At 48.2% G+C, this 26,612-nt stretch overlaps 1 protein-coding gene across 16 annotated transcripts in view; it reads left to right on the top strand.

Annotated features, from left to right (window-relative positions):
- The window catches only part of KIF1B (kinesin family member 1B), a 1,461,559-nt gene that overhangs the window by 1,334,037 nt on the left and 100,910 nt on the right, over positions 1-26,612 (top strand). For all 16 annotated transcript variants that reach the window (XM_085609808.1, XM_085609814.1, XM_085609823.1 and 13 more), the window contains 2 exons: positions 5,131-5,252; positions 13,903-14,046. In XM_085609808.1, coding sequence (XP_085465934.1) covers positions 5,131-5,252; positions 13,903-14,046 — 266 coding nt within the window. The remainder of the gene's footprint in view (positions 1-5,130; positions 5,253-13,902; positions 14,047-26,612) is intronic.

Genomic DNA, 26,612 nt, shown 5'->3' on the forward strand with positions numbered 1-26,612 from the left:
CACTCATGATTAATTGTTGAGGCCTCTGAGGGTGAGTGAGATTTAATTCACTGTTCTTTTATTGGCAGTAGTTCAGGTATTTTCCACTGTGGTGATTGTGCTACTAAAGTGGCACTATTTACAGCTTAGTTGTTCAGACAAAGTCTGCTAAATTAAAGCAGAATATATTTTCATCTGTGCCTCCAAACAGGGAAAACTCCTACTGATATTTTAAAGTTATTGTGTTTCTCCCATCTCGAAAAGTAGGAATAATTCAAGCATGAGAATCTTTAAAAAAAATAAAATAGAGTCCATGCAGGAGAACTGTAGTTAAGGGTAACCATCTTTTTTCTTATATCATTGGACTGACTTTAAAGGAAGCAGTGAGCTGAATTTCTTAGTGAACAACATTCTCAAGACTCTCAACACAGTGAGGAGTGCAGCTTTAAGATGCGCATAGCAGTCTTCAGGACCAACAGCAATAGGCTTAAGGAATCATTTTCCACATCCAAGGTCATCAAAAGACAGTTTAATGCCTTTTTGTGTTTGTTTACTCTGGCGAAATGGCCTATGACTTTGCTCAGTTTAGCCAGTTTGTTTAAATTATCAGCTGCCAGATACTCGCTGGTAATCTTTATTACTGCAAGTCATAGTCTTCCTTATCACAGTCCTTACAAAAGTAAACTTCTGCAGGGCACAGATATCACCTACATAAAAACGTCTAACTGTCCCCTCCCTACATGGCTGTCAATTACTTCCTATCACATGACCTATAAAGGAGGGGCCAGTTGTAACAACGTCCGATAATAACAAAGCAAAACAAATACTAACAAACATGCAATTTCCTACCATTGTCCAAATAAATATTCCATGTAGGTAGTGAAGGATAGGTAAATGTGGGACTGTGAGGAGGAAGACTGTTACTCAGAGTTATAAAGGTTTCCGGTGCATAATCCTAGCATTACCATCCTCGCCCATCGTCCTTGTCACAGTCCTTACTAGTGTGAACATACATCCAAGTTGTGTAAAAAAAAAAAAAAAATGTAAAGAGACTACAAAAATAAGTGTATATTGTGCTTAGTTAATAAACAACAAAAGAAAATGACTGTGCTATGGCTAAAACTGATGAACCAAATGAAGAAGCAATGACCTCACCCATCTGCAATTTATAGAGAGAAATTAAAGTGTTTGGGGAGACCCAAGTTGCTACAGCACAAAGTTCCTTAATGGAAGCCTCCGCAATAGCTTCCCTGGAAGAGGATACACGTCTGCTGACTGCCCCTGGACTAAGGTTGGAATTGGAAGACCTAATTATTGGTAGGCCATGGAAAGGGTCATTCCCTCCCAGCTACTGAGCAGTAGAAGGATGATGACCCTTGTTCGTCATCCCAGAAGTAATGAATACAAATTCTACTTCATAAAAAGAGGTTGCTCTCTGCAAATAGATGGATAGGGCTTTGTGAACATTTAGCAAATGCCAAATAATTTGATGTGCAGAAAACGGAGATGGAAGAAACACAGGCAATACTAAGTCCTGGGACAAATGATAAGACGAGGAAACTTTGGGAAGAAATGAAGGATCTGGCCTCAAAAACACCCTGGCTTCAAAGAACCTCAAAAAAGGTTTGATAGCAAGAAAGGTCCCAGTTTCACCTAGTCTTCGACCCAAAGAGAGAGCCACTTGAAAACAAGACTTTAAGCCAGAAAATGTAATGTCACTGCTATAGAAGCTTGAAAGGAGAACCCGGAAGAGCCAAAGAACTAATGGCAAACCCCAAGAGGGAATCGTATAATGAGCTTTCAGGTAAAAACTCCTTAAAAGTTGAGAGGCCAGGAAGTAAAATCTCAAAATGTAAGAGTATACAATGGCTTTAATTGCTACCCATTGGCTACACAATATAGATATCACCCGTCCAAATAAAAAACATCAAGAAGTCCTCTTAATTTCCAAACACCCAAGGATATGCATCAGAGAGAATTTACTAGTAGGGTTGCATCTCTCATAGGGGAGGGAGATGTTGGAAATATACAAGGAGGTCGAACTGCCAGCTGATAAAGGGTAAACCACGGGCAGCAAGACTAGTGAGGGTGTATGAGAAGAACCGCCACTTGTTCGTCCCTGTTCTTGGCTATGACTTTTCTAAGTAAGGCAAAGGGAGCGAAAGCAAAAAGAGCACCTCTGGACCATCTGAAGTTCATCTCATTCACTGCAAAGCGTTATGGAGACTAAGGATAGGAAAGAGAGGCTTAACCTGTCTGCATGCCTGTTCTCCTACCCCAGGAGATAGATTGCTGTTAGAGAGGTGACGGTCTTTTCCACCCAGGATCCTGTGAGTTCTGCTAGACAAGCTAACAGAGGAACCCTTTTGCTCTACAGATGGTTCACATAAGAGCTTGTGACTGGATTGTTTGGACCCTTACACCCTGATTCTGAAAGAAAAAAGAGAGAAATCTAGGCGAGCCCTTTGTACAGCTGACAGCTCCTTCCTTTTGGAAGAGTTTTCCTGCTCCTCTCTGGACCAGAGCCCCTGAATTGAATGGTCCCTCAGTGTAGTTCCCCAACCCAAACTACTGGCATCCATGGTGATTGTTATTACAATGGGGAGATAATGAAACCCCCTTGTTCAGATGGAAGGGATTGAGCTACCACGGACGATGAGATTGAAGTCCTTCAACACTGGATCCCAGTGAACAAACTTGTGATTCTATAAATAGTACAGAAGTAGCAGAGCCCAGGGCGAAACAACAATAAGGCCACCATGTCTCCTTGAACCATGAACCAATATCTTGCCGGAGCCTCCCTGCACTTGTGGAGGGACCTCAGTCAAGTCATTAACTTATGTGCAGCTGGAGGTAGAATTACTCTTCCCACATCTGTCATGATTAGGGCTCCGATAAACTGAAGTTTCTGGACAGGAAGAAGATGATACTTGTCCCCACTTAGCAGAAACCCATGGGATGATAGCATCTCGCAAACCATTTGTACTGCCTTCAGCCCCTTGGAAAAAGAAGAGACAGAGATTAGCCACTCATCAAGATAGGGAAGTACCAGTATTTCCTTGGAATGTGTTTACTCATCTAAGGATCAAGGATCTTGGTGAACATCGTTTGAGCCAATGCCAGCCCGAAAGGAAGGACACAAAATTGAAAGTGATCTCCAAAGACACTGAATCTTAAACACTGTTGAGAACTGCCATGAATCCCTACATGAAGATAGGCATCCTGGAGATCCAGGGAGGCGCAATATATCCTTTTAGCCACCAACAAAAGAGTGGACTGCAAAGTCACCATTTTGAACTTATGGCAATAAACTAGTTCACTCATGTGAGATTAAGGACAGGGTGAAAATCCCTTATACGTTTTGAACCAAAAACATCAAATAACAGCTCAATCCCTTTTTATAAGCTGCAACAGGGGTAATAGCCCCCTTATTTAGTAAATACTCTACTCCTTTCTTCAGACATTGAAGCTTGACTGGGCATTGAGGAGTGGGTGATGAGATGAAGAAATCCCCACAATGTGTCAGAGAACCAATCTGGTATCCTTGTCAAACTAACTGAAGCACCCAGGAATCTTAACACATCCAGTTGCCACTTCCCATAAAAGTGTTGAATTTTTCCCTCCACTTTTTCGGGATGGTCATCACTTTGGTGCTGCTGGTGGTATTGGGAGGGTGTTGGGGGAGCGGAGTGGAAGGGGGTTCAGGGAAGTTGAGGGGTGGGGAAGGTTGGTGGTTTGCTGCCGGCTTTATCTATGACGGACCACTCGGACATGTCCCTGGCCACAAAATGACTGATCGGTTCCTTTGTAAGTACAGGGTTGACCACAAGCACCACAATACCAAACCTCTCTCTTTTGAAGATGTGTAAACTAGACTCGTCAGATTGCAGTCTTCCACAAAGTTTTTTACAATCTCTTCCAATTGTTCCCTAAACAGTTTGCTGCTGCTAAAAGGAAGGTGGCTCAAGACAGATTTCTGGGCGTTGTCAGCTCAACAATACGTTGTAAAGGCAACATACCCCTTCATTTCTCTTGAAGTGGAATCTATTCCTCATCATTCCGGCTGGGAAAAAATGACAAGTAATTAGAGAGGGGAACCTAGACCAAAGAGACAGGGCTCTGTGTCAGATTCATAAGTCGAGAAAATCTCTCTTTGGGACTAAAATCAACCACAATTATGTTTCTGCAGACATACTGTCAAATGTTCACTGCTAAGGTCTTATACATCATTCTATAGCAACCCCACCACTAATCAAGTCAAGCACCACTGAATTACAAAATAGTCAAAGTCTTTAATATCAAATCTTTACATATAGTATTTAAAACCGCAAAAAAGAATGTATAACAACTGTGCAGAAGTGACACCTGGTGTCACCTCTGTACACTTCTTATACATTTTCATGTTGGATTTTTGTCCCAAAGGGAGATCTTCTCGACTTTTGAGTGAGAATAGAAGAAAGCCAGGACCTAACAATGAGTACATTTACCTTATGGTGGCATTTTTATTCCTAGTCCATTAGCTCTCTCTTGTTGCCAGCACACTTCTGCCTGTGCTTCTGCTTTCAGTGTAAACCTTCACATCAGTGGGGTCCTTTCTTATTAAAGAAAAGGAACTGCAAGGGTGCATACCTGCACTGGAAAAAGAGGCATGTGCTTCCAAATTGTGTAGGAATACCTGCATAATGCTCGATGTTTGAGTAGCAGATTCCTGCTCTGCCTATGTGAGGGAGCTTCAGAACTATCATTCCAGGATTAATCATACACATAACGTAAACCTTTTGTCTGTATTCTGCAGTGCAGTTATGAGTTTGGATGCAAGAAACAGCTATATCTTTAGAGACCAGAACCTGGCTCTTAGAGGGCTCGGGCATTTTATTATAAAGTTTCTTTTTTAGCATTGCCTCACTGAATCGTATCCCTGGACTTTACAAAACAAATGTTCATGAGAGAGGATTGATTATCATGGGGTGGTGATTGATAGGCGCTGGAGCAGCTGAAAAAACTGCAGAGCAGTATATTAACTTAGGTATGTCTAAAGTGTCCAGAATTCATACCAACACATGTAAGAGCATCATTTTAGTCTTGCTTTCATTGTTTTTTCATGTTCTTTAGAAAAGTGATTGCTAAAAATTGTGTTTTTGTTTCTATCAGCTTTCAGATATGTCCCCCATGGGAAGGGATCCATCCTTGTCCAGTTTCAGCAGTGCAACCCTAACCCCCTCTTCCACTTGTCCATCCTTGGCTGACTCCAGGTGCAGCTCCATCGATCAGAAGTAAGTCTTGTAGGGCCAACATAGCTTAAGCTATTGACCCAGGCCACAAAGCCTGTCACTTCTAGACCACTGATTCTAGTCCATCCCAAGGCCAAAGTGCTAATTCACTGGCAGACTATGCTTTCTAAATAATCTGATAGCTTTATTATTTTCCCAGTGGGTTATATTGTGCTGAAATATGCTACCATTTATCACTACTTAATTACAAATGCATCAGGGATTCTAATAATTGTGCGAAAATGGTGAGTTGTGCTACTTTACCTAGCTTTTGTGATCTCTCCAGAGCAATGAAGATTCATGTTAGTAGAGCATATTGCGAGGGAGTCTGAAAATGTTTCTATTCCATAGCAGTTGCTCTAATGGATACTTTCTCCAGCGATTCCTAAAGAGAACCCTTTTCCCAGGCCTTACACTTGACCACAATTTTTTTCTAGATAATCCACTGGTTCCTGGCGGTGCTATTTAGCACATTCCACAGCTCCACTATTCTTCTCAGTTAGCGGCTTAAAGGGTTCATTGATGGTGCCACTGAGGTTGGTGATGTCAGTTCTTATTTTGACACAGCTCCACAGAAGCTGGATCAAGAGCAGACATGTTTTCACTCTTCTATTTTATAATTATATATTTTTTTGTGAACATTTGTCTTTTGGATGATAAAGCCCTCACCGAAGTATTTAGGCTTTCTATATATTTTGGACACATGTCTGTAACACATTCCCATTCGTAATGCCCGTATTCCCTGGGTAAGTGTCATAACACTTACATATAGTGTTCTTCAACATGCAGATGTCGGAGGCAGCTTCAGAGACTGAAGAAAAACTATTGATGGTGTCTCTGAAGGGGAAGTCTTGGACCTCTTTCAAATCAAGGGCACATACAGAAGCCATTCAATGAAGAAATTGTACAGTGAGCACTAAAACATACACAATCTCTCTCTCATCATGAGAGAAAGGGTAAAGAGGTCCAAGGAGCAGCTGGTCTGCTCTTCAAGGCCAATCCCAGGCTGCAAGAAACGTTTCCAGAAAAGCAACTGAGTTCTCTGCATTCTGGAGTCTATAAGACCCAAATTCAGATATTACAATGTCATGTTCCACATTTTTTGCAACTCAGTGTGTGCACCACGTTGTGGTCTATGCCGTTAGCACCAGACACTTCTTGCAGAAGCTTTGATCCCTACAAAGATCACTGATGCACCACTTCTTTGTGCGGACCAGATAACAGAAAGATATTACCTGCAAGTTTGACACAATCAGGGGCAGTGATTAAAGTGGTTAGCAGCTTCTGAAGCATTGATCTGAAAGAAACAGTTATAGATTCCTTACCTTAGAACAGTTAGTTATAGATATCTTACCTTAGAATTACCCCCAGTTTTTCATCGACGGTACCCCTGCGCGTCGGAAGGTGGCGTCGGTCGACTCCGCGTTCGTCGTCTGCGTCGTGGTCGCCGGTATGACGTCGCGGTAGATACATAGACGCGGCCCTTGCACGCTGACGTCGGTTCTTTCTTTTTCCGCGCCAGCAAGCGCAGATCCAGAGAGAGCGGTACCCCAGTCACTTTTTGACTGAGTTTTTTGCCACTTTTGTCTGCTTCGTTTTTGAGTCTCAGCCGACTCCTGGTGCACGAGGGATGCCCGGCTTCAAGGCATGCTGTTCCTGTAACCGACTGATGTCACGGATCCGCACTGTGTGTGCCTCTACTGCCTGGAGCGCAACCAAGATCCCAAGTCGTGCTCCGTCTGTCGAACCATGGCCCTGAAGTTTTTGCGGGAGCGGTCCCGAAAGCCTCTCGAGGCCCAGCAGTCGGCTCCGCATCGCGTCGCTCAAGGTCCCGGTCACGCGGGAGGTCGAGGGACCAATCACTGAGTCATCATCACTCCTCTTCTAAGTCTTCGCACTGATGGTCAGGTATGTCGACGCACAAGAAGTCGTCGAAGAAGCATCGCAGCTCTTCAACTTCCCCTCGTCTGTCGGCCGACGCGGCGAAGGGTGCTGGCCGTGCCCCTCCCGCGGCTCCGCATGCGGAGCCTTCAGGGTCGACTCCAGCCTTCCCTCCCTGACCGGGAGCTACCCCTGGCCAGCTTTGTCAATTTTGCGAAGCGATGCACTCCATCTTTGGGCAGCCCCACTCCGCCGGCGCGCCTTTGGGCCCCTTGGACTCGGTGGGGGGGCCTAGGCCTTTGACGCCGGCCGCTTCGGATCCGGGCCGGTCGACCTTGTTACAACTCCACCGGCGCCAATTCCATCGGCACCACATCCGCAGCCGACGCCGGCTGGACCCCCAGCCAGTGTCAACTCGGGCTTCCGCACCGATGTGGACAGGGAACCAGACCGGCATCGACCGACCCCGGATCCGGTGCCGATGGGTACTTTTGTCCCTGTGTTCCACCCTGGCCATTTTCAGCCAGATTGGCAGCATGAGGAGGGTGAGGAAGACTGGGAGGGATCTGGTGACCCTTTGACAAACTAGTTGGAGTATGATCTGGTCTGGAGAGAGGAACTGGGGGATGCCAGTGGTCTGGATACCTTCCCAGACCTAGGCATATTGTCTCCTCCTACCGTGGCTAAGGAGGAGGGAGCGTCCTACGCAGTGGTGTTGAGTAGGGCGGCCGAGGCTATCCACCTTGAGCTACCTATGGTGGCAGTCAGGACTAAGCTCCTGACAGAGGTCCTTCAACCAGCAGTGAGCTCTTCAGAGCCCCTGCTGCTGTTTAATGAAGCCCTCAGGACATCCTTTTGGACACGTGGTCCAGACCCAACACAGGGGCTCCTGTGGACAGGATGATTGCCCGACTCCACCCCCGGGCGACCCCATTTTCCTCTCCCAACACCCAACCCCTGAGAGCTTGGTGGTTCAAGCCTCCACTTCTAAAGGTGCCTTCCCTACCGCACCATAGGATAGGGAATCTGAAAAGCTGGACCACCTTGGGAAGAAAATGTTTTCTTCCGCCAGCTTGGGACTGCAGTCGGTAAACACTGCATGTCTTTTGGGCCATTACACCCACTCTGTGTGGGATACAGTGGCGCAGGTGCTGCCTCAGTGCCCGCAGAAGGCCCTGGCCGTGTACTCCCGTGCAGTTGCCGAGGGGAGAGACGCAGCGAAGTTTACCATCCGCTGTGGGCTGGATACCGCCGACACACTTGGCAGGACGATTTCCAGGTCAGTAGCCCTTCGACACTACGCCTGGTTGCGTTCGACTGGTTTTTCCGGGGATGTCCAATCCACCCTTATGGACTTGCCCTTTGATGGCTGTCGCCTTTTCAGCGGCAAGGCAGGTAATGCGCTAGAGCGCTTTAAGGACTCTCGGGCTATGGCCAGGTCTTTGGGCCTCTCCACCACCTGCCCTGCGAAGTCTGCCTTTCGTGGCTAAGGAAGGGGTGATCCGTTATGTTCCGCCCTGAGCCACAGGCCGGCGCAAGCTGTTCAGCTCCAGCGCGGCTTGGGACGTGGGAACCACCAACATGGTTTAAGGGGCCAGCAGACGGCCAGTCCACCACAGCCCCCTCTGCAGCAGCCTCCAAACCCTCCTAGTCCGACCTATCAGGGCCACCAAACGCCAGTGGGCGGCAGGATCCGCCATCACCTCCCCCACTGGCACACCATCACGTCGGACAGGTGGGTTTTGCAAATAGTCAGAAGGGGCTACTCTCTCCCCTTCGAGACTACCCCTCCCGCCATGCCACCTCAGTACCATCGCATGTCGGAGGATCATCTGGCCCTTCTCCAACAGGAAGGTTTCAGCACAATTGGCCAAGGGAGCCATTGAGTGAGTTCCTGTCCCAGAAGTAGCTTGTGGTTGCTATTCCCACTACTTTCTGGTGCCCAAGAAGGACAAATGGCCACATCCTATCTTGGATCTCAGGAACATCAACCGCTTCCTCAGGAAGGAAAAGTTCAAAATGTTGACGCTAGCTCAGGTCCTGTCTGCCCTAGACCCTGGACACTGGATGGTAGCGTTGGACTTGCAGGACACTTCTTTTCACATCCCCGTCCTGCCGGCCCACCGACATTACCTGCGGTTCACGGTAGGCCATGAGCAGTTATAGTTTACCGTGCTCCCCTTTGGCCTTACCAGCACCCCTTGGGTGTTCACGAAAGTGATGGCGGTGGTCGCAGCTCATCTACGCAGATCAGGGGTCCCAGTCATCCCCTATCTCGACGACTGGCTTTTGAAGGTAGGCTCCCACCTCCAGATTACGGCCCACCTCCTGCATTCGCTGGGGTTTTCCATCAACATGCCGAAGGCACACCTGACTCCCTCTCAGAAGCTCCTCTTCATCGGAGCGGTTTTGGACACGACGCAGTTTCGGGTATGACGCAGTTTCGGGGTCTATCCTGCCGAACAGCGAGTCCGGAATATTCGGGCTATAATTCTGATCTTTCAACCTCTATCCCAGGTTTCTGTCAGGATCACCCTCAGGCTACTGGGCCTGATGGCCTCCTGCATCCTGCTGGTGGACCATGCCAGATGGCATATGTGGGCTCTGCAGTGAGACCTCAAGTTCCAGTGGGCACAACATCAGGGAAACCTACCCGATTGCGTCCAGATCTCGGAGGGCACTGCATACCAATTGCAGTGGTGGTTAACAAACTAGAATTGGGTCAACGGCAGATCCCTCTCCCTTCCCCAACCAGAGTTCACAGTGGTGACCGATGCATCACTTCTGGGATGGGGCGGTCATATGGGGGAGGCGGAGATCAGAGGCCTCTGAAGAGTAGTGCAGGTGTTCACAGACAACACCACTGCCATGTGGTACTGCAACTAACAAGGCGGGGTGGGGTCATGGGCCCTATGTCAGGAGGCCCTCCGCCTCTGGACATGACTGGAACATCAGGGCCTATCCCTGTTGGTTCAACACCTGTCAGGTTCCCTGAACACCAGGGCAGACTAACTCAGCCGCAGGTGCATGATGGATCACGAATGGCGTCTTCACTCTGAGTTGATGCAAGGTCTCTTTCAGCAGAGGGGAGAACCTGGGTTAATTCTATTCGCCACCGAAGAGAACTCGCAATGTCAGCAATTCTGCACGTTGGAATTTCCAAGGTGGCACTTGCTAGGCGACGCTTTTTGTTGCGAGTGGAGTTATGGTCTTCTATACGCCTTTCCGCCTTCTGCCCAGAGTGCTGAAGAAGATCAAACACAAACGGGCCCAAGTCATTCTTGTGGCTCTGGATTGGGCATGAAGAGTCTGGTATCCTGAGCTGCTACACTTGGCCATCGATCCTCCGATCAGACTGTCTCTTCGGGAGGATCTTCTGTCGCAGCAGCAGGGGACGGTCCTCCACCCGAAGCTGTCTCCACCTCCTTGCGTGGAGATTGAGCAGCAGCACTTGACGTTGTTTGACCTGCCTCCCGAAGTCTGCGATGTTATCTTGACAGCCAGGCGTCCCTCCACTAAGACGGTATACGCCTACAGATGGAACACATTTGTGGCATGGTGCACAGCAAAGGCTGTGGATCCCCTTTCCACCCCTCTTTCTGAGGTTCTCTTGTTCCTCCTTTCTTTGGCCCAGCAGGGCTCTGCTCTGGGCACTCTAAAGGGCTACCTCCCGGCCATTTCAGCCTTCCTTAGGCTTCCTGATTAGCCTTCTCTTTTCAAGTCCCCTGTTGTAAATAGATTCCTTAAGGGTATTACTCATCTTTTTCCTCCTGTTCCCTACATAATGCCCCAGTGGGACTTAAACTTGGTTCTTACTTATCTTATGTGCGCTCCCTTTGAGACGCTACATAACTGTCCTCTCAGGCTTCTCACTTTGAAAACTGCTTTTCTGGTGGCCATCACCTCTGCACGCAGAGTGAGTGAGCTACAAGCTCTTTCTTCCAAGCCTTCCTTTCTGGCTGTCCATCCAGACAAGGTCGTCCTTAGAACTAGACCTTCCTTTCTTCCCAAGGTGGTTACTTCTTTCCACATTGGCCAAACCATCACTTGGCTCACCTTCTTTCCGCCTATGCATCCTTCAAAAGAGGAAGAGAGGCTCCACCGTCTGGATCCAAAACGTGCGCTTTCCTTCTACTTGGATCCCACCAAACAATTCCGGGTGGATGACCAGCTCTTTGTTGGTTACGTGGGCGCTAAGAAGAAGTCAGTCTGTGCACAAACGGACTATTTCCAGGTGGGTCGTTCTATGCATCAAAGCTTGTTATTCTTTGGCAAAGAAGGAGTCTCCAGTGGGACTGCGCACCCATTCCACCAAGGCGACGGCAGCCACCACTGATTTGGGACGGGGAGTCCACCTTAATGACCTCTGTCAGGCAGCTACATGGTCATCACTGCACACATTCACCTAACACTACTGCCTGGATAGCCAAGTCCGGAGAGACGGCTTCTTTGGCCGTTCTGTTCTCCAGGACTTTCTGGTGTGCACTTAGTTCGCAGACCCACCTCCGGCGTTGGTATTGCTGGGGTATCTATTCCAAGGTAAGGAATCTATAACTGTTTTGTCGTGTAGTTCCTATATCCCTGATAGGCTCTGCGCATTGGAATAATATACACTATCTGTGCCTTGACGCCGAATACATTAAACTTAATTACTTGTGTGTGCCAGCTAACTCAGAGGTCACTAGAAAATTCTCTAATATACAAGAAGGGATTCGTTTCTGACAACCGCATAAACATGTCAACTTTGTTTCCCTTAGAGTCGGAACAATCTCATAACCGTGGAAACAATAGATAAGTTTCACTCAGTCAATCATGCATACTTCGTTTCTACAGAGTTGCACAGAAATGGAGAGACAGGCGTTTCAATAGAAAGGGGTTTATTGAACAGTCTTATTTCTCATGCAAGAGATATGAACTGCTACAATCGTAGGACAGGACGCGAAGTACAATACGTACAGTTAGTAGTAAGATAAAATAATACTGCAATAGCATGGTTTGTAGCTATGACATATATTCATAAAATACATACATAAATAACACAGGCTAAAATGTGGATACTCATCTGATGCTTCTAAATAGTTCTACCCCAGTGTGCCTAACCTAAGTGTAGTATGAGGTAAGAAGTAGGTGCTGTTTCCTAAAGTATACCTAGCTATAGTTTTAGTTTTGCCAAATGTTTCTCTAAGTTCTAGTCTGCTCCATACCTTAGAATGTGTGAGGATGCAATCTCTTTCCGGGACTCGATATCGAACACCCCGCAGTGGGGGTCAGAAATACTGGAGCTGGATTCTCTGCGAGGAGGATGACAGCGTCTGGTCAGTGCATCAGGCGAGAACTCGATCTCCTTCCGAAATTGCAGTGTCGAACCGCAATTAGGCAGTCGAACTGGACCGTACCGGAACCGTGGTTTGCCAGGGCAAGTGCAGGTATATTTATACCTTGAAGGTGTTTAGGAATGCCTGTATTGATGTAAAAGTCGGGCATCGGAACGTCATGAATGAACCCCTAAGGAATAGATGTTCATGCATACTAAATGAGTTCTTGGAGAAATCAATATCCAAGCAAGGGAAATTCCTAAAGGCTTAAGAGTCTGGTTTTCCAAGAACTCGTTGTGACGTGGATTGACGGAAGTAGGAGACCATGCATGTATTTGGTTAGCATGGACAATGCCTAAATAAGGGCTGGATTTTCTATGCCTAAATAAGGGCAATATGAATTGTACCTATATAAGGGCATAAATCGGGAAACCTATATACAGAATCTAAATCTACACACAACAGTTTCTTTCAGATGAACAAGTTATTTACCTTCGGTAATGATATATCTGTAAGAAACATAGGTTAGTTATATATTCCTTACCGCCCCACCCATCCTCCCCATTCTGCGAACTGACTTCTAGGGTTAAGGACTTCCTTTCAGGGCCCTAGTTTTGTGCACCAATGGTCAGTGTCTTGCATGGCTCTTCACTTCTGGTGTGGACATTTGTGTACAGAACTGACGTCAGCGCGTGAGGGCGGCATGTATGTAGCTATCGCAACTTCATCCCGGCAACCACGATGCCAACGATGAACGCGGAGTTGACCAATGCCACCTTCAGAGGCGTAGGGGTACTGCTGACGAAAAACTTACCGGTACCAGTCTGACACCTGGGGGTAATTCTAAGGTAAGGAATCTACAACTAACCTATGTTTCTTACAGATATATAGTTACCGAAGGTAAGTAACTTGTTCATTAAGTAGTTTTATTTCTCCACCATCAATTTCTTCCACTGTTTTTTTATGCTGTGACAAATTGTCAGAAAGTGTCTGGTGCTGGATATAATGTAGCACACTCGAGAGTCATTGTTCTTGAACATACTTACACTGGAGTAAGGATTGCACTCGTGGCAACTTTCAGCCTCAAAGTTTACACCACCTGCTTTCACCATATTGTTTTTCTGTATGAATTTAGTTATACAACAAACGCTGTCCTCCCTTTACTTGTATAACCTACATGACAGTCAGCAGTAGTTGCAACAAATCTCTATCACAAATAGGTTTTGGGACTTTAAAGTAGAGTTTAAGTAAAGTATCCATGCATTCTGTTATGTTTGTTGGTTTTGAGGTTGTGGATGCCAGCAGCCTGCAAATTCAAGCATGTATATCCGATTAAGCAAAATCACACAGATTAAGTTGGATACAAGGGTAACAAACAGGGTTGCCGAAGGGATAGGATGTGTGAATGTGAACTATGGTTCGTTAATGATTTTAACAAGATTATTTATTTTTTTAAGAACTCCTGAAGCTAATTCCCGGGCCACCAGCCCAGAGTTTGAACAGTTCCAGTTACTCCCAGCTGCGGAGTCATCTTACCTCGCCCGAGCCAGCAAAAATGAGTTCTTGAACCTTGTTCCAGACATTGAGGAGATCCGACCTGGGTAAGACATGGCCATTTCAAGACAACCTTATCTATGTGTAATTGAATGTGGTGGGAAATGAGGGGATAGGCAAGTCTTATTAGAGTTTAAGTATAACGTTGAGAGCTCTCATCAGAGCTGTGTGGTAAATTGACCTGTACAATAAGGATAGTGTTTTTGAGAGTCTAAGGGCTTGACAGAATAGAATATATGTATTCCGTGATACATATTCCACCCAGCTAAGAAAGCCATATCCCCTTGGGTACCATATTGTCAAATATTGTATCTATCATAGATTCACATGCTTGAATCATCCCTGTCGTAGAGCTAGGAGTCCCACAGTAGACATAGTGAGCAGTACAATGTTAAAAATACACAAACGCTTTATCGTAGTCGCACAGTAGCTTACTCGCATCTTTATAAAAGATCCAAAAATCAGAGCAAAGCACCGTCTTCACCTCACCCCACCCAGACTGCCATAGTTTAAATTTCTTTTGAACGTCGTGTGTGAAGGGAGTCCCCTTGAACTTTGCTCAGGATGTCAGATAAGTGGCATGAATCATATTTCTTTCTGCATTTCTGAAGGGCTTGATTAGCTTACTAAGATTTATACATCAGGCCATCTCTGAATCTTCTAAAAAGGTATTTTTAGTCCATGTGTAACTTGTAGAAAGAAGAGGCTTTATTCTGAGAACCCCCATGAGGAGTACATATATTGCCATCGTCTAGTATATAAGGCAAAGTATTGTAAAATTTGTAGAGCATTTCTACAAAGAATCTCAGACATGGGACAGACTGCAATGGTGACTTCAGAAGTCAAAAGCTGATGATGTTCGGTCTCCTGAGGAAGAAGACGAAGGCTCCTCCAAATCAGCTGGAACATCTCAAAAAAGAGACATTCACACTCTGAAAGTACTTCAAAGGCAATATCGGAGATCAAATCTTCAGTCTTTGAAGAACCACTTCAAAAAGGCTTTTAAAACAATCCACGAGAGGAAAATCCACCTTTTAGATGTAATGATTCAGACTGGAAAAACACCACCAAGAAAACATCACAAGACCTCTTCTGAGTCAACAACTCCCTAAAAATAAAGACGATCACGGAGCAATCAAAGAAAGCATCGACGATGACACAGACTAAAATAACTCCATTGATGACACAGTCACTCAGAACTTCATCAACTATGAAAACTGTCAACAAAAACACAGTCCACGCCGACAACACCATCAATAAATGCTTCAAGCACAGTGCCTTAAATTACATTCTCCAAGGCTATGCACCTTCCACTCTGATAACAAAACTGTCAAAGATGACCACACCATTGTCAAGAACAGATAGTCCACAACACCAAAAAGCTACAATAATAACCCTTGTTTCTGATGAGGGTATTCCAGTAACAATAGTACCTCAGCATACCTCTCCAAGAAAAGTCTCGCCTTATCCACCACAGCAGCTTCTCAAACAGAAGACTCCAACAGAGAAGGACCTTTTTGACCGGCATACAGTCCTATGCAGTTGAAGGTGAAATACCAGAACCTGGATGAAGAAGAACTATACAAAGAAAGTGTATTAGCAACGGATCAGGGTCACATAGAAAGTTCAGACACTAGAAGCTCTTACCAGCCTTTTGACAAACATCAGGATGATGAATATGAAGGATGGCAATATGGATTGAATACTTATGAGTACACAATGCAAGCACTCCCTGAACAGATGATGCTGGTGCCTTTGGCCTTAGTCAAGGATCACTTACTAATGCTTGCTGACTGTTAGATGCTTTCTGGAATCACATCCTTCTAATCCTAAATTGTAACTTCTGAAGCCTACAACCCAGTCAGGCTCCAGACAATAATTAAGACAAAGCATTTCATGACCACCAGTGCATTAACTCGTTCCTCACATCATTCACCTCTGTCACCCCAGTCTGTTCCACCACATGGTTTAGATACAGATGATAATCAAAAAGAGGAACTGTTAAAGAATATGCCTCAGTATTTTAGTCTATAATTGTACGACTATGTTACTCCTACTACAGGTGATGTTACTTCCCCCCTGTAGTAGATCCCCCACCGGATGTTATTGGTAGATTTCGCAACTTATTCAAGCATAGAGATTTGACTTACTGGGGTCTTTGAAGGAAACAGAATGTTTTCTTTGATTTTAAGGAGACAGCTTGGAAAACTGCCAAGTCAATACCACTCATTAACTACATTTGGACAGAGGGCTCAAACATGCAAACATCAGTCACAGTTGCAGCAGTCTGAACCATGTCTAAACAAAAAATATATAGCACCAGAAAACACTCCTGTGTATCTTATTAGTCACCACCGTTCAGACTCAGTTGTCATGCAGGCTGCTCAAAGGCATTCCAGAAATGAAACTTCCCCTTGTGGAGCACCACCCGACAGAGAAGACAGAAGACTAGACAGCATTGGCAATAATTTTTCTGCCACATCAGCCACCTCTATCAGAGCCTCAAATGTTTGAGCTATACTCGCTAGATATGACCGATTGATGTGTTTGGGTATTGGAGCATATCTAGAGCATTAGTCAGAAGACAAAAAGGCGGAGGCAAAATCTGTTCTGCAAGAAGGAGAGCATTGGTCTTATGCAATTATTGATATTGCTATGAACATCCCTTCCCCTAGTTTCAGACAACTGTATTGCGAAGGCAGGGTTGGTTTTGATCTATTTCTTTTAGACCAGTGGTACAGAGCAAAATCTTAGACATTCTGAATGATGGTGAAGCATTTTTTGGGCGTCATGCTGATGAACCCCTCTATTCCATTAAGTCAGGCACTGAGACAGCAAGATCTTTAGGTGTCCTTCAACAAAGACAATGCAGTCCTTTCAAGGAGGAAGAAGCAGTTATTGATAGAGGGCTCCCAACAATTTGCTGTTCCTCAACTGCACTACTACCAACCCTATCAACAACAGTATAAGAGTCCACCATCTACCTCCTACTATAAATAGGCTCCCTATAGAAGGGCCGGAAACCAATCTCAGAACAAGGGCAATGACAAGTTGCCGACGGTCATTAATCTTTGGAATCCTCTTAAGTGGAAAGATCACTTTTCATTACAACCAATGAATCAACATAACATCGGACTGTTGGGTTTAGAAACTTATAAAATATGGTCATGCTCTAGAGATAATCCAAAAACCTCCAGTGACACCATGAAGCAAAATGCCCCATTATCTCCACCTATTAAAACAAGGAAATCACCATCCTGTTTTAAAAAAGGGGCAATGCAACTGGTTTCATGATGACAAAGGGATTCCAGTTTTTACTCCCATTTCTTCCTAAAAAGGAAAACATCTGGAGAGTGGAGACTCATATTAGGTGCTCAGAATTGTAGGAATGTAGGCTTTGCTTTCACGGTTACCCCCACTTTTTGCTGGTGGTGTTCTGATTTAGGACTAGTCTAACTGGGATCCTCCTAATCAGGACCCCAGTCACTGTGCTTTCTCCCTAAATTCGACAGTGGTAAAGTACTTTGGTACTTTCTCAATTGTCTACTGGTGTACTCATGTAAATCCCTAGTGTTTGGTACTAAGGACCCCGGGCATAGGTAAACCAGGGGCCTCCCATGGGCTGTAGCATGGTTTATGCCACCCATGAGAGACTACTCAAACGGTGACTACAGACCTGCCATTGCAGCCTGTGTGAGTTGGTGCTAGCAACACTTACGACAGATAGAAGATTACTTATATCCGAGGTCATTGTACTTCAAATCTATGTCACTCCTAAGACAAGCATTTCATTACTGACGGCAGGGTGCTAGGTTCTAAGTGTGAGGGAGCATTGCATGAGCAGAGCACTCTCTACAAACCCCGGAGTCGATTCTCCGGGCTTTGTGAGTGCGGTCAATCATTTTGATACATATACTGGCCATATCATTACGCAATGGCTAACTATATATAGGCTGTGCTGACCCTAGGCATGTTTGGTATCAAACATGTTGGAATCATACCCCCAACACTGTTAGCATTGTTGGAGGTATGATTCCATGCTCTGGGTAGCTCCTCCGGGAAGCCCCCAGTACTCCCGGTAACAGACTTCCAAGTTCTGCCAGCAAGCTAGTGCTGCTGCCGACCCCAGACACGATTCTGCCCTCCTGCTGCTGAGCTGAGATTTTGACGGGGAAGGTAGAACAATAAGTATTCTGTCACAGGGAGGTGTGACAACCTCCCAGACAGGACTTAGTGTATTGGGCTGGGGTGGGGGCGATTGACAGCTCCACCAGAATGCTCTGCAAGGCACATTTGGTCATTTGGTACCCTCCTTGCATACTCTAGATTGAGCCAGTTCAGGGACACCTTTGCTCCTGCTCTGGCACAAAACTGGACAAAGGACTGGGAGTATCCTGCCCTCTGTCCAGCCCCTCCTCTGTGAGGGACCCTTGAATCGTTCCAACCCTCTCCCTAGGATACTTAAGGGCTTACCTGTGGGTGGCTCTTCAGATTCGTCGTGGGACAAGATTCAGACCCAAAACCACTTCAACTTCTACTGTCTGGGCACCTTGGACTTGGCTGGACTTCACCTGGAACCGAGACTGCACCAAGGAAGACTCCTGCTGCTCCTGGTCTCTCTGTACTGCAAGTCATCTTCGTCGTCTGTGCCTGTGCTTCATTTAGGTTCCTCTCCAGGCCTGTGGACATCTAAGACACCCAAAAGAATCTCCCTTGGAGTGAAGGAGTCACTCCCCTGCATCAGCAGGCACCGCAACAAAGCTGACGGTCTGCTGCTCCTGACGTTCCATGGACTCCGAGAGGCTCAGCAACCCAGGTGGTGGTTCTGCAACTCCCTCAAGGCCTGACTTCTCAGCAAGTTTGAAGCCAGTTTCCCTCATCGGAACCGATGGAACAGAATCTCTGTGCACAATGGCGACTTGCCGTTGCCAAGGCTTGTTGGCTCTGTACTCCAGAGATCTTCAGGCTACAAGAAGCTCCAGCATCTCTTCCTGCCTAACTCTTGGTCCTCACCGAATCCTCTCCACCGTGGGCCTGCATCTTTGGTGAGCTGCGTGAGGTCCTCTTGTGACTCCTGTGCCTTCGGCCTGTGGGTCCTCTTGAGGGTTTTCTTTGGCTTTAGTGGGCTCCCCTGTTTCCTCGGGCCTGCTCTGACTCTACTGCAATTGGTGAGTCCCTTTGACCTTTCTGTTTTCAGCGTTGCTCCTTTTTCGTTTACTATGTCTGTTTCTGCTGCCGCCAAGGCTTGTTGGTGCTCCCACTGGACACCGACCCCCTGGTTATCGACTTCCAACGTGGGACAGCTTGTGAACGTCTCCTGGTCTTCCACAGTGCTGCCTGGTCCTCACAGCTGCAGCGACAATGTCAGTTATCACTCCTGCACCTTCCGTTATCGGTAGTCATTGCTCTTCCATACCTCCTTGTCACCTCCATGTGGCAAAGACTCTGTCCCCTCTGCTTGCAGGTTCTGCGCTTCAAAAATCCACCCTTGGACCTCCCCGGACTCTTTCTCCTTCGCCAGCAGCATCTTTCCTGAAGTCCTCCATTGTGATATACTGTGGTTTCCGACGTCACTTCGCACCTATGCACCCGGCTTCCCTGGTGTAGGTATCCTGGTTCCTCGGGTATTCACTGGTGGGGTGACTCCAACCTTCTCTTATCCACTGGGTTTCTTCAGGGTCCACTGGGAAAGGTCCTTCTTGATAACTGCAACTGTGACTTTCCCATTGTCTTGCATTGAGTTCGCAACTGTGTTTCCACTCTGCTCACAGCCTCCGTGGGGTGGGGGTTCTTGGGTACATACTCTGATGGTTCCTTGGGTCCTCAACTCTTCTGAGTCTCCTGGTCCAAGTCCCGACTTTTGTCGCAGTTGCATTCCACTTCTTTAGTATATGGTTTGGTTTCCTCCTGGAGAACACTGTGTATTTGTGCTTGCTCATCTGTTTACAATTCAAGTATTGTGTGTATTGTGTTTATATTTCTGGGTGGGAGATATACCAATGTGTTAGTGAGTGTGTATAATATATTTATTTTTATAACTACACGGTGTGGTTCTTTTTCATTTAACCTACACTATATGATGAGTTCTGGTAAAACAAGCTACTTAACAAATTTTTCTAGACGAAGCCTAAAGGCTGCTCTCTACAGCTACAGAGCTTTCTATGGTTGTCTGAGACCACTAAAATCACGATAAGGATTGTCTGGATTAGTGCAAGGTGCTTCACTTAAATAAGTGTGTACCATATACAAAGCTAGCCTCTTTAAAGAATTTTAGCAATATCTGAAATCTCAGAAATTCGGCATGGTTACCCTGCAGGAGATTTACAACTACTCCAAAGCAATCATTATGTGACATCTTTGGATCTGAAAGATGCCTAATTTCATACCCCTGTGCACCCTGCCCATTCAAGGTTCTTTAGATTTTATGTGGCTGTTCACCGTTATCAGTTCAAAGTCTTCCCCTTTGGTCTTAAATCTGGTCCAAGAATTTTCACAAAGTGCATGCTACCAGTAGCTGACCACCTCAGGAAACAAGGTTATCATGTATTTCCATATTTAGATGATAGTCTGGTCAAAGGAAAAACTTTCAAAGCAGCTACGGAATCTACCACAGACTGTCTGCAGCTCTTCAACAAATATAAACAAATCTTATCTATACCTTTGTAAGAATATCGAAACTCGGACTGCTGTTCTTGACACAAGCGTACCAAAGGATTCTCAGCCTAGGAAAGATTATCTCACCTTAGAGCATTAGCTATATGCCTGCAAGATTAAAAACAAACACTGTGCAAAGTTTCAAATCCTTTTTAGGGATGACGTCATCCTGCATTATTTTGATCCCACACTGCTCCCTTCGCATTAGGCCATTTCAATACGCTTTTGACAAGCAGTGGTTGCAGAAAACAGGTTCACATGGTGACCCAATATGAGTAACCTGTCAGATCACACAGGCTCTAACTCAGTACAAGAACACCCCAGTCGGACTGTCTTTTCTCCTGGAAAAAGCCCATTTTGTTATGACATTGGACGCCTTGAAAGATGGTTGGGCTGTGCAAGTACAAGAGCTACACATCAGTGGTAGATGGAATACAAAAGAATCTCAAATGCATATACACATCCTCGAATTGAGAGTGGACGCTCTAACTCGTCCCTTCCAATAACACACAATTCTTCAGTATTAATACGTACAGACAACACAACAAGCATGTACTATATCAACAAACAAGGGGTAGACTCAATCCCTCATATCGTTAAAAAAGGCAGAACATGAAATGGGACTGGGTGATATAATAGGATTGTATTCAGATAGAGGGGGGAGTATCTAACAAACTCCTGCGCTGACAGTCTACGCAGATTAACAAAGAAATGTCACCAGAGGGAGTTAACTCAAACCAAACTAGGAATGAGAATTCTTAAGAACCAATCAGCATTTTGTACCTGTACTATCATCAGACTTTCATCTAACTGAATCAGTAATTTAGAAAATATTTTCCAAACCCTGGCTACTTCAGCTGAAAGAGCACTTCATATTTTGGATGTTAAAAGTTGTTTGACGTTTTACATTGACAGAACAAAGTAAATTAGGAAATCTGACCAAATGCTTGCGGCATACGGTTAACCACAGAAAGGGACAATCGTTGTTGAAATAAAGTATAGCCCACTGGGTGGCCTCAGCAGTAGTGTTTTGTCTTAAAGAAGCAGGTCATCTTCTCCAAGGGACAGTGAAGTCTCATTCCACAAGAGGTGTCTCTACATCTACAGCCCTCTTTGCTAGCATATGCCTTGTGGACATATGCAGGGTAGCAACATGGAACAACAGGCATGCTTAAACAGCACTACTGTGTAGACTCAACAGTACAAAGGGATGCAGCAGTAGGCAAAGTGGATCTGAAAGAAACACGTTAGTTAGATTCCTCACCTTAGAATATCCCCAGGCGTCAGACTGGATCCGGAAGATTTTTCGTCAGCAATACCCCTTGCGCGTCGCTAGGCGTCGTCTGCGGCTCCGCGTCCGTCGTCGGCGTCGTGCGCCGGAATGACGTCGTCGGAGTACTTAGACGCCGCCCTCGCGCGCTGATGTCAGTTCTTCTTTTTTCCGCGCCAGTAAGCTACCCCTTTTAGTCTTTTTTGACTAAGTTTTTTGATCCTTTTTGATCTTGTCTCGACTCCGGTGCCGGTAGGATGCCTGGTTTCAAAGCCTGTGCTGACTGTACCCTCTTGATGTCGGTTACGGATCATCACCGCCGGTGCCTTTACTGCTTGGGCCTCGACCACGACGCGTAGTCGTGTTCGGACTGCAAGGCCCTGACCTCGAAGGCTAGACGGGAGCAGTCCCGTAAGCTCCTTGAGATTCGCCACTCGGCTCTGCGCCCTTCTCGATCCCGGTCCAGGAGGAGGTCCAAGGATCGGTCGCGGAGCCGCAGCCGACGTCATCATCGCTCGTCTGGCTCCAAGTCTTCGGGTAAGTCGAAGCACTCCAAGAAGTCCAAGAGGCGACACCGCTCTTCGGACTCCCCTCGCCGGTCGCGCGACTCGGCCGAGGGTCAGGGTGGTTCCACCCCCGCGGCTCCAGCAGGGCCGCAGGCGCCGCGCAAGTCCCCATACCCGCCGGTCCCTGGGACTGACGCGACGCCGGCGGAAGTCAGTGCCTTCCTCTCGGCCATGAGGAGCCTGGCTCCGCCGTCGATGCCCGCTGGTGCGCCTTCGGGCCCCGCGGACCCGACTGGGCAACCTTGCATGCCGGCGGCTCCGGCCCCGGCCACGACGCCGCAGGTTCCCGAGGGACTCACCGAGTCCCCGCCGACGCCGGTCGACCACGTCACGCCTCCTCCGCCGGCTTCGACACCGGTTCCACCTCCGACGCCGGCTCCGCTCGACGTCGAGCCCCAGTTCAGCCCCGCTCCGGATCCGGCGCCGTTGCAGCGTCGATGGACGCCGCGTACGGCGCCGTTAGAGACACATTATGTCTATCGTCCGGCTCCGCTCCTTCCTCCTGTTTACCAGGAATCGGATGACGGGGGCGACTGGGAGGGGTCCGAGGATCCTATGGCCGTTCAGGCTCAGCTGTCACAGGACTGGGCAGATGAACTGGGGGAGGCCAGTGGTCTGGATACCTCACCGGACACTGGATTCATCTCTCCTCCGACTGTGGCTTCGGAGGAGGGTGCTGCTTTCTCTGTGGTGCTGCGCAAGGCGGCCGCAGCCCTTGGGCTCGAGCTGCCTGCCGTGGCTGTGCGGACTAACGTCCTCACTGAGGTGCTTCAGTCTGCAGCAAGCTCCACTGAGCCTCTGCTGCAATTCAATGAGGCCCTCATTGACGTTCTGCAGGGCACCTGGTCCAAGCCCTCCACAGTTCCTCCTGTGGACAGGAACGTCGCCAGGCGCCACCGCCCTGCTCCGGGCGACCCCAGTTTTCTGTCCCAACACCCCACCCCCGAGAGCCTCGTTATCCAGGCTTCTACCTCCCAATTCTCCTTCTCGACCGCTCTGCCGAACCGGGATTCCAAGAGACTGGAACAGTTTGGCAAAAAGCTGTTCTCCTCCCTTAGTTTGGGTCTGCGGTCCTTGAACACCGCCCGTATTTTGGACCGTTATTCCCACTCTCTGTGGGATACGGTGGAGGACGGGCTGCCCCTGTGTCCGGAGGAGGTCCAGACACGACTTACCCAGGCTCTGGCCGATGGGAGGGATGCAGCACGGCATGCAATCCGATGTGGGCTTGACACTACGGACTCGCTGGGTAGGGCGATTTCTACCACGGTGGCGCTTGGACGTCACGCCTGGCTGCGGTCCACGTCCTTTTCGGGGGATGTCCAGAGCACTCTCATGGACATGCCCTTTGATGGCACTCGCCTTTTTGGTGAGAAAGCGGACAGTGCGCTGAATCGCTTTAAGGACTCCCGGGCTACGGCCAAGTCCTTGGGCCTCTCGGCCCCGCGGTCGCAAACTTCCGCCTTTCGCCCCTTTCGTGGCCAAGGAAGGGGTGCCTCCTCACGTCCGCCTAGCCACCAGCCGCAGAACCAACCTGCGCGCGGTCGCGGCCGTGGTTTCCGCCGAGGCGGTTCTGGAGGACGACGCGGTCAGCCCACATCCACCCCGGCAGCATCCGCCTCCAAGCCTTCCTAGTCCGAGCTTTCCGGCCCATTCCTCGCCAGTGGGCGGCAGAGTTTGCCATCACCTGCTCCACTGGCGTACCATCACTTCGGACAGGTGGGTGCTGCAAATCGTCCGAAGGGGCTACTCCCTCCCCTTCGAGACGACCCCTCCAGCCATGCCACCGCAGCACCACCGTATCTCGGAGGATCATTTGCATCTTCTGCGAGAAGAAGTTTCCGGCCCTCTTGGCCAAAGAGGCCGTCGAGCGCGTTCCGAGCCCAGAAGTAGGTCGTGGTTGTTATTCCCACTACTTTCTGGTTCCCAAGAAGGGCAAAGGGGGCCTACGCCCTATCTTGGACCTCAGGAACGTCAATGCCTTCCTCCGGAAGGAACAGTTCAAAATGTTGACTTTGGCTCAGGTTCTAGCTGCCCTCGACCCTGGAGACTGGATGGTAGCGTTGGACTTGCAGGACGCATATTTCCACATCCCCGTCCTGCCGGCCCACCGGCGTTACCTGCGGTTCACGGTGGGCCAGGAGCATTTTCAGTTCACCGTGCTCTCCTTCGGCCTCACCAGTGCCCCTCGGGTGTTCACGAAAGTGATGGCGGTGGTCACAGCTCATCTGCGCAGATCAGGGGTTCCAGTCTTCCCCTATCTCGACGACTGGTTGTTGAAGGCGGGCTCGCCCCAGGCAGTCATCTCCCACCTCCAGACTACGGCGGATCTCCTGCATTTGCTGGGGTTTTCCATCAACGTGCCGAAGTCACACCTGAGTCCCTCTCAGAAGCTCCTCTTCATCGGAGCGGTTCTCGATTCGGCGCAAATGGCGGAACAGCGGGTGCGGGATATCCAGGCCCTGATTTCCCATCTTTCGGCCTCTATCCTGGGTTTCGGTCAGGCTAGTGTTGCGGCTTCTGGGCCTGATGGCCTCCTGCATCCTACTAGTGCATCACGCCAGGCGGCGCATGCGGGCTCTGCAGTGGGACCTGAAGTTTCAGTGGGCCCAGCATCACGGCAACCTGTCCGACCATGTCTTGATCTCGGAGGGCACTGCACAGCAATTGCAGTGGTGGCTCACGGACCGCGATTGGGTCACGGGCAAGAGCCTCTCCCTTCCCCAACCGGAGCATGTCGTAGTGACGGATGCGTCCCTCCTGGGATGGGGTGGCCATATGGGAGAGGCGGAGATCAGAGGCCTCTGGTCTCCGGCGGAGTCTCGCCTCCACATCAACCTGTTGGAGTTGAGAGCGATCCGACTTGCACTGAAAGCGTCCTTTCCTCTGTCAGGGGAAGTGTCGTGCAGGTGTTTACGGACAACACCACCGCCATGTGGTATTGCAACAAACAGGGCGGGGTGGGGTCGTGGACCCTTTGTCAGGAGGCTCTGCGCCTCTGGACGTGGCTGGAACACCAGGGCGTCACCCTAGTGGTTCAACATCTGGCGGGCTCTCTGAACGCCAGAGCCGACGAACTCAGCCGCCGGTGCATGATGGATCACGAATGGCGTCTGAACTCCGAAGTGGCGCAAGGTCTCTTTCAGCAGTGGGGAGAGCCTTGGTTAGATCTATTCGCCACCGAAGAGAACGCGCAATGTCAGCAGTTCTGCGCGTTGGAATTTCCAAGGCGGCACTCGCTCGGCGACGCTTTTCGTCACGAGTGGAGTTGCGGTCTGTTGTACGCCTTTCCGCCTATACCACTTCTGCCCAGAGTGCTGAAGAAGATCAGGCACGACCGGGCCCAAGTCATCTTGGTGGCCCCGGATTGGGCACGAAGGTACTGGTATCCCGAGCTACTCAGTATGTTGACCGATCCTCCGATACGTCTGCCCCTTCGGGAGGATCTTCTGTCGCAGCAGCAGGGGACGGTCCTACCCCCGAACCTGTCCAGCCTCCACCTCCATGCGTGGAGATTGAGCGGCGGCAGTTGATGCCATTTGACTTGCCTCCTGAAGTCTGTGATATCATTCTGGCAGACAGGCGTCCCTCTACAAAGACGGTATACGCCTGCCGGTGGAACAGATTTGTGGCATGGTGCACAGCAAAGGCTGTGGATCCCCTTTCCGTCCCTCTTTCTGAGGTTCTCCTCTTTCTTCTTTCCTTGGCCCGGCAGGGCTCTGCTCTGGGCACCTTGAAAGGTTATCTTGCTGCCATCTCTGCCTTCTTAAGGCTTCCTGATCAGCCTTCTCTTTTCAAGTCCCCGGTAGTTACACGCTTTCTAAAAGGCATTACTCACACGTTCCCTCCTGTCCCTTTTGTAATGCCTCAGTGGGACTTGAATCTTGTTCTCACATTTCTAATGTGCGCTCCCTTTGAGCCTCTTCATAATTGTCCTCTTCGTCTGCTGACGCTTAAGACTGCTTTTCTGGTTGCCATTGATAGAGATCAGGGTGTGTATAATATTCCCACTACCACAGATAGAGTAATCCCACAGTTACACGCACATACATTCATCATACGCTAGGGCCCATTTCACTAACATACGCTCAAATACTCTACCAGCAGCAATAAACCTGTGGAA

This window comes from Triturus cristatus, chromosome 1_2 (genome assembly GCF_964204655.1).
Source record: "Triturus cristatus chromosome 1_2, aTriCri1.1, whole genome shotgun sequence".
Classification (NCBI taxonomy): domain Eukaryota; kingdom Metazoa; phylum Chordata; class Amphibia; order Caudata; family Salamandridae; genus Triturus; species Triturus cristatus.